At 38.6% G+C, this 16,445-nt stretch overlaps 1 protein-coding gene across 1 annotated transcript; it reads right to left on the reverse strand.

The window, feature by feature from the left end:
* Positions 1–221: 221 nt before the first annotated feature.
* On the reverse strand, positions 222–15,619 carry map11 (microtubule associated protein 1). The gene is made up of 12 exons (XM_034139671.1): positions 14,989–15,619; positions 13,776–13,859; positions 12,805–12,934; positions 12,589–12,675; positions 12,380–12,500; positions 10,915–11,062; positions 10,086–10,147; positions 8,669–8,841; positions 7,285–7,424; positions 6,606–6,781; positions 4,270–4,434; positions 222–2,854 (listed from the first exon to the last, which is right to left on the reverse strand). The coding sequence occupies exons 1-12, from the start codon at positions 15,433–15,435 to the stop codon at positions 2,851–2,853; spliced, it is 1,737 nt and encodes a 578-aa protein (XP_033995562.1). The 5' UTR covers positions 15,436–15,619; the 3' UTR covers positions 222–2,850.
* Positions 15,620–16,445: the final 826 nt, after the last annotated feature.

Consider the following 16,445-nt stretch of genomic DNA (forward strand, 5'->3'; position numbering starts at 1 on the left):
TTTTAACTTGAACTCAATATATGAGTACTTCTCCCACCTCTGCAAATAGTTTACATTGGAGGTGTATATACAGTATATTTTGGGGGGGATTTGACTTATTTTCTAACAACATAAAGGTTGGAGCATTAAAGTGTAACATTTAAAACAATAATACTTGTGTGGGGGAGGGCAAAGAGGTCAAAGGGGAGGGCCTGGCCACAGAATATCACTCAGAGACAGAGACCTTACCCAGCTAAACTTTATTTGCCATGTAGGCAGAAAATGGAAGCTCCAAAACATCGCTTACAAAACAATTAGCTTACTTGCAAACTGAATATGTGACTCTCTAAGCAATCCAGTGTTTTGAGACGAGGTTCAAGATCAGGATACACAGTTAGTAGTCATACCAATGATGATGAAAGATGTTGGGGGTCGATAAGTCTAAAATGTGTGTGTAGCTTAAACCCTCGGATGATCAAATACACACATTCTTTAACTCAACGACGGACTTGCTTCCCATTAGGTTTTGTTCAGGGACCTCAGAGGAAGATCCTACAACTTTATTGACCCCATGACCTTTTGTCTGTCAACTCCCTGCAACCAACACTTTGGTCAGATGTACAGAACATGTGCTGGGAACATTCATTGTTGTAGAGGATGAACCTTTTTTCAAACTAATATACATTAAAGAAACATCTAATAAGCAGAGTACAGATATGACATTTACAGTTTGTACACATGTATGCTCCCCAGAGGATGAACCCTCTCAACATCTTCGCCATACATTACTGCATCTCCAAGTCTTTAAGGTAAATATATCATCTCTTTAACAACACAGTCAAGCTCTCAGGGGGATGAACCTCCAAAGATCAGCTTTGTTTGCTTCAAGCACCATTTCTGGTCATTCTTTACAGTAGATCCTCAGCACATTGGTCTTTCTTGCCAACACTTGATCAGCCTCTAGCAGGGTCTTTGCTATCCTAATGTTAACATCCACTCTCCAGATGTAGGTCACATCTGTAAACGAGAAAAAGCTTAAAACTAATGTCATAACACACTGAACAAGTTGGATTTATAAAATGATTGGAATTGGAATCAGTGACAACACTTCATGTTTTAACAACCATTTCTGTTGTTATGGTAGTTTTACTTTACTGGCTCAACATTTTCTAGTAAGTTCTTAGAAAGTAAGTGATTCAATTTGGTACTGATTATTGGGACGACATTGTTGACTTTTAGTGAGTCACAGCAGGACAGCTATTTGAACATTGTCAAATAAGTCACATAATTCCACACGTAGAAACAATAATGTTTTCAATAATAAATTATAATTCTTTCAGTTTTTCTTGTCAAGATTTTACAACGTCCTTTGAGTAATGTATTCTGCAAACAAACAACTAAAATACTCAAAGAATTACAAAACATGGTTCCTCTTTTCGTTATCATAAGATCGCAAAAAAAGGGTTGTGTTTCGAAGCACCCTGGGTGTCTCCTAAAAAGAAAATGATCGGTCTTACTAACAAACTTTCATTTTTCATTTAAGAGTTCTTTAACGAAATGCTGGGGATGTGAATTTTAGGAATGTTAAAAAAAAACGTAGGAAATGAACTTAACAAAACCCTTTGATATCAGTTGGACCCGGTGAGCCACACATTATACATGCAAGTCAGCTATTATGTAACAAATGCTGAATTCCAGGGTTCAAAGGACTGGATATTGAAATAAGGAGACCCCCCTGTGCACCGACAATGGAGTGTATACGAAGGGTCAAATAAAAGACAAAAACATACATTTAAAACCTGAATATTAACACTCCAACTCAACAATAAATATATACAATAACACTTACATAATTCAGCCAGTGTTAAGACTAGTTTAGAGGTGGATCACACTCAATTAAATACTTTACTATTTTGAAAAAATACCAACTTTCTGTGGGGAAAGCAGCAAAACAGCCCTTCAATTTTAAGTTAAGATGCAGCTTTCATCCAGTGCACACCTATAACAATAATATATAATGTCAGTAGTCCAGTTAAAGAACTTTAAATCTGAATATGGATTGTAAGTAGGTAGGTATATCAAGTTTTACATCAGTAGGTTAAGCACAGAAATAGGTTCAGAACATTAGCTTAGCACAAAATCTGGAAATGGCTAGCTGAGCTCTGTCACAATAAATATAAATACACCTTCCATCAACCCCATAGCTCTGTGATCCACATGGTATATATTTGTAATACACAGGAGCAGTTATTGTTTGAACTACTATATATATATATATATATATGTTCACCAACAATGGCTTGGTCAAACTGTCCTATTAGGATGTTTCCAACCAAAACCCAGCGGACTTTGTTGGCTTTTGGGCAACCAAGTACCATGAATCCAAAAGAATGCAATCTTACGGTCTCTGTGTGTTATGGCAATAGGTGTATTACACAAACTGTTATGTATGAAAACAGACTGCTGTGAGCATCCAGCACTATTTGTGCTCCCAGACCTGACAATGGCAGGAAATCTGGGATCTCCTGATTAGATCCTACAAGAAAACAAGAGCTGCCATGAAAAAACAATCACGGTTGTGTCCTATAAAGTATAAATATAAGCAGAATTCACAGACATAGGATAACCCATTGAGTAAAATGGAATGATAGCTTGAAGGAAATGTAAAAAACCAAATAAATTGAAATGATAAACCAATGAGATGAAGAATTGTTGCGGTTCCACAGAAGGCCAGCAGCATCCCTCCATCACCCCCCCCCCCCCCTCTCTGCTCCTCCGTCCATCACTCCATCCTCGTCATGTCTCCTTCAGAGTCAGCTGACAGAGTGTCCAACACTAATGTGTGTCTGCGGTAAGACTCTGCTCTCAGGGTCATCTGAGGGGGAACAGAGTGAAGAATCACAGTGAAAAAGTAATCATGGTATTAGTGGAAGTTTTGTGTCTTTGAAGCCTTTAGCTGCTTTGTCGGCTTTTAAGCAATCCCAAGAACAATGTCCATTAAACATGCACCTTTTCCATCATTTTACATATGCATGATTGTGCAAATAATCCTAAGAATATAGCTTAAACCTTAATGGCAGATCACCCCCTTTTCCTATTATTAGAGAAAACTTAAGATCTGTTTGTTAAAACAATATCTTCATTTCAGAAATTATAATTGAGCTGGGTCGGTGTGTATGTATACTATAAACAAAACACAAAATGTAAACAAGGGTGAAAGTAGAGAGTTTAAAAAAAAAGATTTATTTAATTGTTATAATTTAAATACCCTATTTTCTTGGAATGTAACCCTTAAATGGTTTCTGTGTCCATAAATGGTTGCAATAAGAGTGTTACATGGGTGGAATGTGGGTGGAATACAAGTGTAATAGTGCTTTAATAGGGGTGTATAGGAGTTATAATAAAAGTGTAATATGGTTGTAATGTAGAAAATAGCAATACATATTATTTATATGTGATTGCCCATTTAAGGGTTAATATGTCTAAAAGATAGATGAATAAACAAAGCAAGGTCATTTTAGACAAGGACGTATCCTTGTCTGTTCATTACATAAGCTGAGTTGATGTGACTGTGTGTGTGTGGATCTCAGGAAGAATACCAATGCTAATGCTAATGCTAGTGCTAATGGGGATCCTCATGAAGATCCTCCACAAGAGGGAACTGTCTGTTCATGGTGGCACTAACAACACTCACACTGACCTCTGCCAGTCACTGAACATATTCCAACATTACAGAAATATGAGACCTTAGATGTTTCTCAATACTTTCCTTTGAGAAATACAAACATGTTTTTCACCAAACCCTGTCATCATTAATCAAAAGAAGCCAAAGTTGGAGTAACAGAAGAAATGTACCCATTTTAAGAAACCAGGTTATTAAGAGGAAATGGAAAAAAGTGATTTAGTTTATTTAAATGTTATTGTGATGTAGTTCATGAAAGATAAAATCATTAAAGGAAATAATCTGAATCTAAAATCTTTCATTTTGAGAAGCACCAAATTAAAAGTAAAATGTGATGCTGGTTTTAATAGAAAAAAACAACCATCATACAGAATCAGAATCTTAGGATCAAGTTAAAAATAAATAAAATCAACACAATAGATTAAAGTTATTTATACAAAAATAAGAAGTTAAAGTAGAAATGTCCTATTGAAAATAACAAAAAATAGAATACGACAAAAAAAGTATGTTCAAATGTGCACATTGTACTACAATAATATATATATTACAATATATACATGTACATACAATTCTAATCATCTGTCATTTTATAAAAAGTGGTTTCTTACCTGCAGGGTGTGTCTATCATTGGTTCCAGCACCAGCACCTTACACTCTCTCTTGGCTATTTTGTCCAGGGAGATGAGGCCGTTTTCAGGGGGCCGGTACAGACCCCTCCCCATTGGAGGTCCTACAGGAGGGGTGATGGTCCGCCGCTCCATCACACTGCCTGACCTGCACAACAGAGAGAGGCACAGGGGGAGAGACATCATTCACGTCCTGCACCACATGTGTGATGTAAGAGGATCCGTTACCTGAGGAAAAGTCAATATTGAATGAAGCACACCATTTCTAGACTTGAAAGACAGACGTTGAATGCGGCACACTGCTCTACCCTGACTATGTGATGGTTTAATGGTTTAGCACAATTTAAAATTACACAAACATAACAGATAACAGATGATAAACAGTGCAGGAAGAGGCAAAAAAACTAAATTGGACTTATTTAAAGACTCTACAAATAATGTAAAAAAATCTAAATTGTATATAAAACACAAGATCAATATACAAACAATGGCACACTTTAAGAACAACATATTCATACTTAAAATGTAAATATAATAACACTGATTTGAATATGAAAACCAGATATCATATATTGCAGTGACGTGCGGTGAGGTTCATGGCTGGTGAGGCACTGACTCTTTCAGAGTCAGATTTACAAATATTATAGCCTATTTTGACCTTAATCGAAATATTCTGTTATTTTCAAAAGCTTTTTTAGTCTGATGCTATGATTAATTTTAAACAGACCGATCAACAAAAGGATACCCAAAATCTAAATATTGGATTGTTCTTTCTAAGTAAGATCCCATTTTCATTACAGTTGTGGTCTTACCTTGACTTGAAGATGAATAGAAGTCCATGCTATCCTTCTGGACAACAATCTCTATTACTGTTTTGTAAAAGTCCTCCTTATCTTCCTGTAGTTTCAAAAGTCTAGTTTGTTGTTTGCGGTAGAATAACAGTAGCAACAAGAACCTGTGGGCTCACGTGCGCCCCCTTCAGTGCGGCAGAGGTTATGGCTGCCTCCCCTGGTGATTTTTTCATTGCCGTTGTATATGTGTAGCGAGCCTAAATATCATATATACGTGAAATAAGTTATTTAGAGACTATGGATGGCGAGGATAAATGTAATAAAGGGATCTAGAAACATTACATTGGTGACCTACAGTGAGATGGGAACAGGCATGCGCTTAGGGCCCGCTTTCCAGCCAGTTTCTGTGGGGTGACGCATTCTGAATTGAGGCAGAGCTCATCTGTGCCTCACCTCAGAATGCGTCACCCCACAGTAACTGGCTTGAGCGCGCTCACAAAATAAGTGGCCGCGCTAAATTAGTGCCCGCGCTCCCGCAAGTTACTGTAGGCTTACGAGAGGCAGTGCTCGTGCCTGCCTCACTTCTCATCGCTCCCGTAGCGGAGCTCGGCCAATTTGCTGATTTTGACTATAAAATGCGATTGGAATCATACAGAAATCACATTTACAACACAGATCAGTGGAGACATTTTATTATTATTACTATTTAGTTTTTCTTTAATTGTTTTTCCGTTACATTGGAGTATGACAGGTGAGGCTCTGCCTCCCCTGCCTCCACTGACTGCACGTCGCTGATATATTGGCAAAATTCTTTTTGAGGTATTTATTATAGCAATGCAGCGAGGGGCAGTTGTTTGTTATGATTGGAAGGCCATTCCAGATCTGTATTCCTCTGAAACAAATGGAAGATCTAACTGTGAGACACTTAGATCTTAGAAATGTTTCTGTAAATAAGAACACACATTTGATAAACATTGATATCCTAATCTGTAAGAATCTGAAGCCTAAAGGAGCAGATGAGATAAGGGATCTTGTTGCCAGCTCATAGAGTCCTATTGTGTACCAGGAAATGTTGAGTAGACCAACGTTCTATGATAGAAATGTATAGTAGGGTCTCCAGCTCATAGAAACGGCTGGATGCTAACTTGCATATGTTGGGCAATTTGCACAATTAGCATAAATGTTGTTATTTAGCATAAATAAGTATGTGGACAATCGTTAAAAAGTGGCCGATTTGGACAGTTTTGTGGGTTATTTTTTAACTTGGTGGGCTCATTTTAACACCAGTTGTAGTATTCAAGCTAACTAAGTAATCAACCCAAAATCAATCTAAATCAGCCCACCAAGAGTACAAATATCGCCATTTTCTGGTTAAAACTGCCATGTCGGGAATGGATTCAGGATCCTCAATAACCCCTAAAACCACCCCAAAGTCTTCCAAATCAGCCATGTCATTTTTTTATTATTTTCCCTTGTGCTAATTTAGATTGCCCAAAATATGCAAGTTAGAGTTATTATCGGTCCGTACCTGACGTGGTGGGCTCTGGAGGGCTGCTGGTGGGAGAAGCTGTGAGAGCGGCCCACGCTCTGTCTCTCCAGCAGCTCTCGGACCCCCGGGCTGGATGATGAGGGAGAGCGAGGCTCCACCGGGGGGGTGGACACCAAGGCTGTGAACTGCAGCTTCAGCTTCATGTGCTGGCTCAGCTACAGAGAGGGGGGGGGGGGGGAGGATGGGAGAGCACTTTGAGTATCACTGCTGATTGGGTAAATGAACGCAGTGTTTTTCTACCTTTATGGCTGTACATGTTCTACATTGTAGCCTGAGCGTTTATAATGACATTGGAATGAAAAGTCTGTCAGTTTGTTGAGACTCACTCGGTGTGATACCTGGGCCTTTTTAGATGAACACAAAGCTGATATCCTGATATCCGTATCTCTGAAACCTTTGTAGTTTCTCTCATAAAAGTTGCCTGTTTCCCGGTTTGTTTACACAGGCGAACCAAATAAGCCATGTTCTTCTTTTGAAATGGCTGGTGTTTCATTTGGAGAAGACGTCTAAGTATTTGATTACTTTGCCGGCCACTGCATTGCAGGCACAGTGCTCAACAATTGAAAATTATTTTAGCAAGTAAATCATCTTTTTTGGGACATTTTCCTGCGTTAAAAATCACTGAATGAACTAACTAATGTATGAGCAGCAACAGTACCTCGAAGAGTCCGGTGCGGAGGATCTGGAAGGCCACGGTGAAGGAGAGGGTGGAGCCCTTCCTGCACTGACCCAGGTTGTTGAGGGGAGACTGGCACACCACCGCCCCCCCACCATGGTGCTGCTGGCCTCCAAGAGCAGCTGATGAGAGGAGGGACAAATAATATCAGATTAATATAAGAATAACTTGTTGACTCACTGTAAATTTGATTAAGACTTTGTATAGAGCGTTTTAAATATTAATTATGTACTGTCCTCTCTTTGTTACACTAACACTTTGCAATATACAGAGGTGGGAAGAACATTCAAGTAATGTATTCAAGTGCTATTTTGTCATACACAGGGTTGCACAATGGAAAACGGTCTGTTCATACGATATAAAGAAAACCTCACTTAGGTCAGTTTTGCACCTTAGATAAACAAATGCACACTGTATGATAATCAAATCGCTGTTTACTCAGATATCATTGTAGTAATACAACCCTACCTTACTAACATACTGTACATTAGACCCGTGGAATTCATCACAGCTGGCTTTAACCCCGACACACCCATCCAACACATCTCACAGGGTGCAACCTTTTCTTTTTTCACGCTGACTGTAGTGAAGATTACACATCTGGACGTTGACCCAGTCATGATCACAGCTGGATCAGGATGTCTCACTTTACCCTTCACTAATGTAAACAGCCTGTGGTAAGTATGTAATGAACAGATCTCCATTGTAATACAAGTGCCTGAACCATTGTTGACTTTATAATTTGTTTCGCTCCTAAATAGGGAATGGGAACAGTGGTGCATTCTGGGCCGTTGCCATCTTTGTAGGATAGCGTCTATAGCAATAGCAGCAACCGTCAATATAATTCAGCAGTTCACCGTCATCTGTCAGCAGTTTTGCTTTGTAAACGAATAAAGTATGTGCGAAATATGAATGCCCTCACAAAGAGAAGCTCTGGCCGGAGACAGAGGAGCGTTATTAAAAAAGAGAGTTAATTACTGACATCTGTCTGTATGAATTAAGAGAAGAACAATTACTGTTACAAATGTCAGCCCTCTGTGGTGTTTGGAGTCACCTGTCAGCAATTTAAAAATATCAAATATCCAGAGGCCCATGTCATGACATAAAAGTGCCTACCGACCATGTAAAACGTTTAACGTCGTTCGTATCCTCTAAAGATGGACGACTTGCTGTTGATGACGTCACATTGCCATTCCCTATTGTCAAGTAATCAAATCAAATTGAATGAAAACTAAAGCAACGACACAATGTGTCTTCAGGTGTTGTGGTGCAAACTGCTGTGTGTCACTAACCAGCACTAAGCCAGGTGGGACAGGTCTTTTGGTTGGAGGAGTCAAGATTGTCCGGTGTGAGATCTGCTACTCACCGTCAGCATTCCAGATCAGACGGACAGCCAGAAAGTCCTGCAGGTTGTTGAGCAGGGTGTATTTGACCCAGAAGTGCTCCAGAGGCCGGACCGCCCTGGGACAGGAAGCTGTCATCACCAGGCGAGGGCGATCCAGGCGGATGCTAGGCAACGAGTAACAACTAGAGATGTATCTGTAGAGAAAGCAAACTCATATTTTCATTTCCTTCAATAGACATTTATGTTAGACATTTGGCCTGTCATAGGACAGCTGTAATCCAGTCTGTATTTTTCCTGCTTTGACATGTCCATAAAATGAATGATTAATTATAGTTTTAATATTTACAAGTTAGGTTGTAGAAGGTAAACTGCTCCTGTGGACAGCCCTTCCTGACAGAAAGAATGTGTGTTATCCAAAACTATGTCCTGGCCGGAGCCACCAGACTCCATTGATAAAAACGTTCATAATGCCTTGCAGAATGTACACGTTTCTGGTCTGCAGCTGTTGACTGAACCCGTACAGCGAGCAGAGTAGCATTCCTTTTCCTCTTTAAACTTTTTAAACATGGTCCGTAGGCACTGTTATGTCACTGGCTGTTACAGCCACTCCAATAATGACAAATAAACAAAACAAAAAAAGGACCATGGGATAACATTTTATAATTTAAACTAACAGGGAAAGAAAGGAGACGTAGCAAACATCAGCAATGGCGCTAAATTAAGTCCGATTGCAGCCATCTGCTGAACTAGAGGACACAAACCACTACACTGGGAATAAGATTTAAAACAGGAAATATGGCAGTATACGTACATATACTGGGAGATTAATTGTGCATTTTGCTAGCACTAAGTTAGCATAGCATTAGCATTAGCTGCATTAGCTGTGATTAGATGTGTCCAGATGACTCTATAGTCGTTAAAACCAGTTGATCTGAGGGTCCTGTACCCCCCCGTTTGTAAACCTGACATGAGCCTCTGAATATTACATATTTTTAAGTAGACACTAACCCCAGATAGGAGCGACATCGGTAACAGTGATAGGTCCGTTTTTCTCTTGATTAATACGGACAGATGTCATTAATTCACTTTTTCTTTTAAATAACCCTTCTCAGTTTCTGCCTTCTCTTTGGAAGGGCATTTATATTTTGCACATACTTTATACAGTTCTGATGCAAAAAGCTGACAGATAACCATGAAACGTTGATTTATATTGACGGCTGCTGCCGTTGCTATAGACGCGATCCTCCAAAGATGGCATCAACCCCCCAGAATGCACCGTGGTTACCATGGCCTATTGACGTGTACCTCATATAACCCAACTTCAAACAATCAGAACTATCTCTGAACCTTTGATTGTCATACTGTACCACATTGTTTTCACCGTAATACATTCTGCTAAGCGACGCTAAGTAAATGTTGAACTAAGACAAACAGTTACCTTGTTAAAGGGAGTGTTGGAGTAAACCACTGTAACACAGCCACCAGCGGGACTTCCAAACCCTAGAGAAATACATACAATAAATATATGAAGACATATTAAGAACAACAACAGTTAAAAACACATAAATGAGCCACATGGTTAGCATTAGCATGAAAAAACACTAGTTTATCTTTGACTAAATCCCTCGCACTACGTCCTGATGCCAAAAATACTCATTAGAGCAAAAATGTTGATTAATCCGCCACTGAAAATAGTCCCTACACTATGTTGTTTACACTACTTCCTTGTGTGACAGGCACTTTTGCTATTTTTGCATTGTTTCTTGTGGCTTGGCCAAAAAAAGACACTTCTCTCTTCTGTATGTAGAAATGACAATGGTTTGGCTTATTGACAACTAATGTCCTAACAGGTTATTGCTGTTTTAAATGTCGTCCCGCATGATTGATTGCACTTATTATATGTTTCTTTGGAAAAGGGGGTCAGCTAAATCAAATGTAATAAAGAAGAGAAGAGATAACTTGGCCCTAAAGTGGAAACGTTGAAACTCGATATTTTTTTATTCTTCAAATCTCTTGTGAAAAACATATATCAGGACAAATATTTTAAGGTCCAAAAATAGATTTACCAAAGTAAAATAGAAGATGAATGTATAGTTAGTGTATTAAAGGAAATCTTTTTGAGTACAAGTGTTTTCTTTTTGTTGCTTTCAATAAAATGAGATTGACAAATGACTTCATATCAAGCTTTCTGAGATGTGTGAAAAATGATCATTGTAAAACTTTTATTAAAGTTGACCAGGAAGAAGCTGCCTCCATCATTTTCTCACCTCACTAGAGTACTCCTCTGCTGTGTCTTGTAGCTGCAGCTGGAACAGGAAGGTCTGTTCTTCAAGGGCGCTGAGCATGCTGGGTAAACGCGATGACCCGCTATCTATCCGACAGAATGAAGCCACGGTGACCTCAGCTGATTGGTGGCTTTAGCGGGAAGTGGAAATAAAGAAGGGGTTTTTAGGCGACTTTAAACAACACAAAACACAGCTCCTGATTCTTTACATTTTATAACGTTAACCATGTTTACTATATTAGTTTAGCATGTTAGCATGACAACATATTCTTATTAAAACTGAGGCTAAGTTGGTTACGAAAGTTTTATTTAAGTTAATCAGCAATCAAATTGTTCAGTTTCCGAGTAGAAGACCTTATAGTTTCTGTACGACAGCTCAAATCAAGCTTAACTTTACTCTGTGGGCCTCGTGCAAAAAGCATATTGACGCCAATAAATAAATAACTCAATATGTTTATGGCAAAGGTTCAGAAATATGGAAAGAGGGGAAGTGGATACAGCTGCAGCAGGAATTTGGAGAGTTTCTACTGTATGGATGTTTAATGTCCTCCTTTGCTGAGCCTTACTAGTGCATTGCAGCTGCTGTAAACCTGAGCACAATACACTCAAGATTATTAGGGCTGTAAGTGTGTTTATACAGATGATTTCACTCAGATTGCACCAACAGTAGTGCTATGATGTTGGATGTCTCAGAGTATGTCACTGATATAAATGCAAATTAAGATCCATCTGATGTTATTGCATATAGAAAGTCAACCTTTTTTACACCGATTTCATGCATATAGTGACTTGGACTTAATACTAGAGTATGACAGTTTTCATAAATAGATTGCTATATGACAACATGCTATATGCTAATGACCAAGATGTGACAATTAATGTATGTATGAGTTTTAATGTCAACTATATACTTTGGTTATCCGTTTTTTTTTTTAATGATTTGTTGATTGTTATGTAGTTACTTAATGTATTCAAAAGTTCCTTTTGTTATGTATTCCTTGTAACCAAATCATTTCTTAAAATAATCATTTAAAAAAAGCATGTTTTATATATATATATATATATATTAATATATATAACACTCGCTCTTCTATCGTCTAGCGCTCCAACACATTGTACATGATAGGCTAAGAGGAGTGACACCTCTAAGCACCTGACCCATGACAACATAGCCGGCCAGCTAACCAATCAGAGCAGACTGGGCTCTGGTTTCAGACAGAGGGTGAAAAGAGGTGCTGCAGCACAGGCAGTATGAGAAAAATAAAGAGCTTTTTGAACATTAAAGCATGGAGACACGTCCCAGTAGAGATACTACATACTGATATACACCTGAAAATGAGCAGGACATGTCCTATTTAACAATCCGTATCTCAGGAAGAGCAACAGTGTAGGGGTATGGACATATGTGTGTTTATCCTAGAGTATACAGTAAGTGCACATGTACTCACCAGACATTGTCCACTATGAGAACTGAACCATCTGGCATCATGGGGAGGTAGGAGGAGTTATAGTTGGGAACGATCTTCACATCTCTGACACACACCTCATCCTGAGAGCTGCAGTTCAACACTGTAGAGAGAGGGGGGGTGAGAAGAGTTATCACAGGTGGTGTCTTCGAAGATCTGTATGTGTGTGTGAGTGTGTGATAGTTGTCTACCTTTAAGGAGAGTCAGGTGTTTTCCAGAGACAGCCATGTGCTGACACTGCACACTGGGAGGTGGTAGAACATTCATGATGGTGCTGACTGGGAATGGAAATAAGAAACAGAAAAAACAAACAAGCACATTTAGTATGCCATTCCTCAGAATGAAAAGTCCCAAGTTTAAGACCACAGAACTCTTTGAGTTGCAGAGCTCAGGTCTGGTGTGTTTACCCTGCGCCTTGAAGGTGGTGAGATCCTGTCTGAAGGTGTGTACTGGGCTCTTGAGCTGGAGAAGGGTCAAGTAGCCATGTTCCCTCACCTCTGCTTTCTCATCCTCATGACTCCACACAGTCACTACAATCTGACAAAAACACAAAGTAAAAGTTATATATGTGTTGTTTATATTGATTTGGCTTCATAATAAGTTAGTCTAAGATGGTGTTTGTTTAAAAACCAGTCTGATTCACAAATATATATCCTCCCACGCAGGCTACGGGAGTCACGGATAATATGTACAGGGTTACGTTATCAGGTTACAAACGAAACATAACTGTATTCCCTTACTGTTACATACAAAAATATGTAATCAGATTACTGGTACTTTTTTTAATGGGGATTATTAGCAGCATTACAATTGTATAATGCGCTTTATAATAAAGAATGATATATTATGGGCAGACGTACTGTCTGAATTTTCTTTTTGCTTTTCAGTTAGTCTACTTTTTATTCTTTAAAAATGTTTTTAAATTCAGTAGCAGGACACCTGATTTATTGAACAAACTTATACTGTGTTTGCTTTTAATTAATGTGTTAAACTAAAACAGCATTTGTATAATATACTTTTCTATCTTAAAATATAAGATGACATCTTTTATCCTAAATATCTTGGTTTCTTCTTTTCTAAGGTCATATTGTTCTGTTAACTTCTGTGTATTATCTTCAATACACTTAAGTTAAAAACATCTTATTGATATTTATTTTCTCTTGTTTTTATCTGCATTGCATTTGATATTGAGGTAATCCAAAAGTAACAGAAAGTAATCAGGTATCATTACTTTGATATTGTGATACTCAGATTACGTCAATGATTACCTTTTTTTACCGGTACTAGTTATTATAACGGGTTACATTTGTAAGTAACCCTCCTAACCCTGCTCCCACGGTATGTACTGTCATGTCGTCCCAGTATTTGTGCATCTCACCTTGGCTTTAAGCGTGTTGGCTGGCAGCTTGTCCAAAGAGACGGTGAGAGAGAAGACAACCTGGTCATCCAAAACCAGAGCGGACTGCAGAGGACAAGATGTTGGAGGTGTAGGAAATGACAATTTGTGAAATAAATTAGCACAGTATTCATTAACCAACAACTAGAAGTTCAACTACGTTTTAATGAGACTATAATGATGGGCCATATAAATAAAGGGATGCTGTATTACCATAACCTCTCTACTGTAATTGAACACCATATGATATGCCAAAGGTTCTGTTTTCTATAAACACAAGATTCTGCCCTGACAAGTAAAAATAGGTCAATTTTTTTTTTATTGAGAAAAAAGGCTCAAATATAAGACTGTTTTAGTTTTAAGATGAAGAGTAAGGCAACAGGCACATTTTAGACCAGAACATGCCCAGTTTTTGAGAGTACCTATAGAAATGGACCACAAATGTTCACATTTTTGTCTGAGCCATTACTGTGGTTCACAGGTTGTGTATGTTGTATACGTCCCTGTCTTCAGCCTAGCAGGCACACAGGTAGAGACTGAAGCTGGTTTAAAGCCCCTGGAGACATTACTTCACTGTCAGGTCTCAACACATCTGAAGCACAATGATTATTGCAACAGACAGAAATAACTGGCTGCTTTGTCTCATGAAATCAAGCAGAACAATAAAGGTCAGGGTATAAATGACTTTGATTTGGTTTCCCCTTAATTCAGTAAATAGGTATAGGTTACTTCCTGTTACACTGAAGGTATGAGAGTGGGTTTATAATGGGAAGTAAAGAGTTAGGGAAGTTATCCAGTTGTCCCTTTTATCATATGTACACATATATACTGCATAATATATATTACATAATAAATGTAGTGGAGTAAAAGTACACTATTTACCTCTGAATTGTAGTGGAGTAAAAGTAAAAAGAAGCAAACTATTTAAATACTCTGTAAAGTACAACTATCTCAAAATTGTACTTAAGTACAGTACATGAGTAAATCTACTTAGTTACTTTACACCACTGGAAATAGGTAAAGGTGACTTCCTGTTACACTGAAGGTATGGGAGTATACTGAGAAGCAATTAGTTAAATGTTAAAGGAAGTTATCAAGTCGTTCTCTCCATCATATTAACAGTCAGTGTTAACTACTTTAATAACAGTAATTCCCCTTTATTCACACTTTCTTTATCCTACTTTTCCCTTCTTACCTGCACCGGTTCCTTCCCACACTGTCGCCCATCTCTGGCCGAGCTGTTGTGAGTGAGATGCGGGGTGCACTGTATGAAGGTCCGGGTACTGTCCGGTCTCTTTCCTCCAGTCTCCCTCTCCTCCCCGGGCTCCTCTTCCCCGCTGTCCGCGCTGCAGGTGCTCTGGATGTCGGGCTGGTACTCGCTGGGTCTCTGCACACGGCTCTCTGCGACGCACACACTCGCCTGAGCTGACAGTGAACTCACCATCTCCTTCCACGGTAAAACCCCGGGGCTGTCATCCTTCCCCGCCGCCTTCCGGGACCGCAGGACCAGCAGGAACTGCACCACCTCCCCGAGGTAGACGTGCTTTCTCCGCGGGAGAGTAGTATACTCCGCCGGGTCTGACAGAGTGGATATTGGAGCGGCAGGGAAATACATGAAGTACTCGCATTGGGACTCCATCATTAAAGAACCTAACCATATGCTGCCGTGTAAAAAAAGCGAGGTTCCACGTCCGCTTTTTTCATGTAGCCCGTATGTCCGTGTGTCAGAAATTAAATAAAACAGTGTAACGGAATTAAAGTAACGTTCAAACCATTCATATCCATTTTTGTTCCGTGGAGCTTCCGTTTACCGAGTCGCAATACAAACAACAGGACGGCTAATCGAAACAGAGCTTTTCCAGACCATACTAATCAATCACCTGAAGGTAGATCACAGAGCCAAACATATTCAAATACAGTCAAACCAGGGCTTTATTGTGATATATTACCATAAGTGGAAAAAAATAATTTCAGTACAAATAATTTATAGCAATGAAAAAAAGTATTACATTTAAAAATATACTGAAGAAAAGAGTATATAAGTTGGCCTTTAATCAGATCTTGTGTTAGCAAAGCTGGTAAAGGTGCAGCTAGTTTGAATGACTTTGTATACTGCAGGGAAGCTTGTGAATTTACTCCAGGTGGAACTAAAGTCTGATTTAAGAGTTGATTATATTTCACATCATTAATCCAAATCTGTAAAGTAACTAAAGCTATTAAATACATGTAGTGGAGTAAAAGTACATGATTTACATCACATTTTTACTTAAATACATAACTTGCGTAAATCTGCTGAGTTACTTTACACCACTGCCTATAATCAGCTATATGTACTTACAAGGGGGTTCATGGGCAATTGCGTCTTTAGTATTATTACTCATAAAATAATATTATTGTGTTGTTACTAATGATGTATTATGTCTAAGCAGAATTTAATTTTGCAGCTGATTGATGGTGGAGCAATTTTTTCTTGTATCATACAACAATATATTATACGTTAGTTTCATATGTAACAATAAAACATATTCATAGAGCAGATCATGTTTAATAATGTTAAATATGAATGATAATGTTACAGCTGGGAAAGAATGTAGGCTAGAAGGGTAAAAAATAAAATATTGTCATTTGAGGTGTAGTAGGAGAAGAAATATA

The sequence above is a fragment of the Trematomus bernacchii genome, unplaced genomic scaffold (assembly GCF_902827165.1).
Source record: "Trematomus bernacchii unplaced genomic scaffold, fTreBer1.1, whole genome shotgun sequence".
NCBI lineage: Eukaryota > Metazoa > Chordata > Actinopteri > Perciformes > Nototheniidae > Trematomus > Trematomus bernacchii.

Coding starts and splice junctions, on each gene's coding strand:
- map11 (XM_034139671.1), bottom strand. CDS start 15,435: ATGATGGAGTCCCAATGCGAGTACTTCATGTATTTCCCTGCCGCTCCA. Junction 12,935..13,775: donor CCAACACGCTTAAAGCCAAG/GTGAGATGCACA, acceptor TGTTTTTGTCAG/ATTGTAGTGACTGTGTGGAG. Junction 10,148..10,914: donor CAGAGGAGTACTCTAGTGAG/GTGAGAAAATGA, acceptor GTATTTCTCTAG/GGTTTGGAAGTCCCGCTGGT.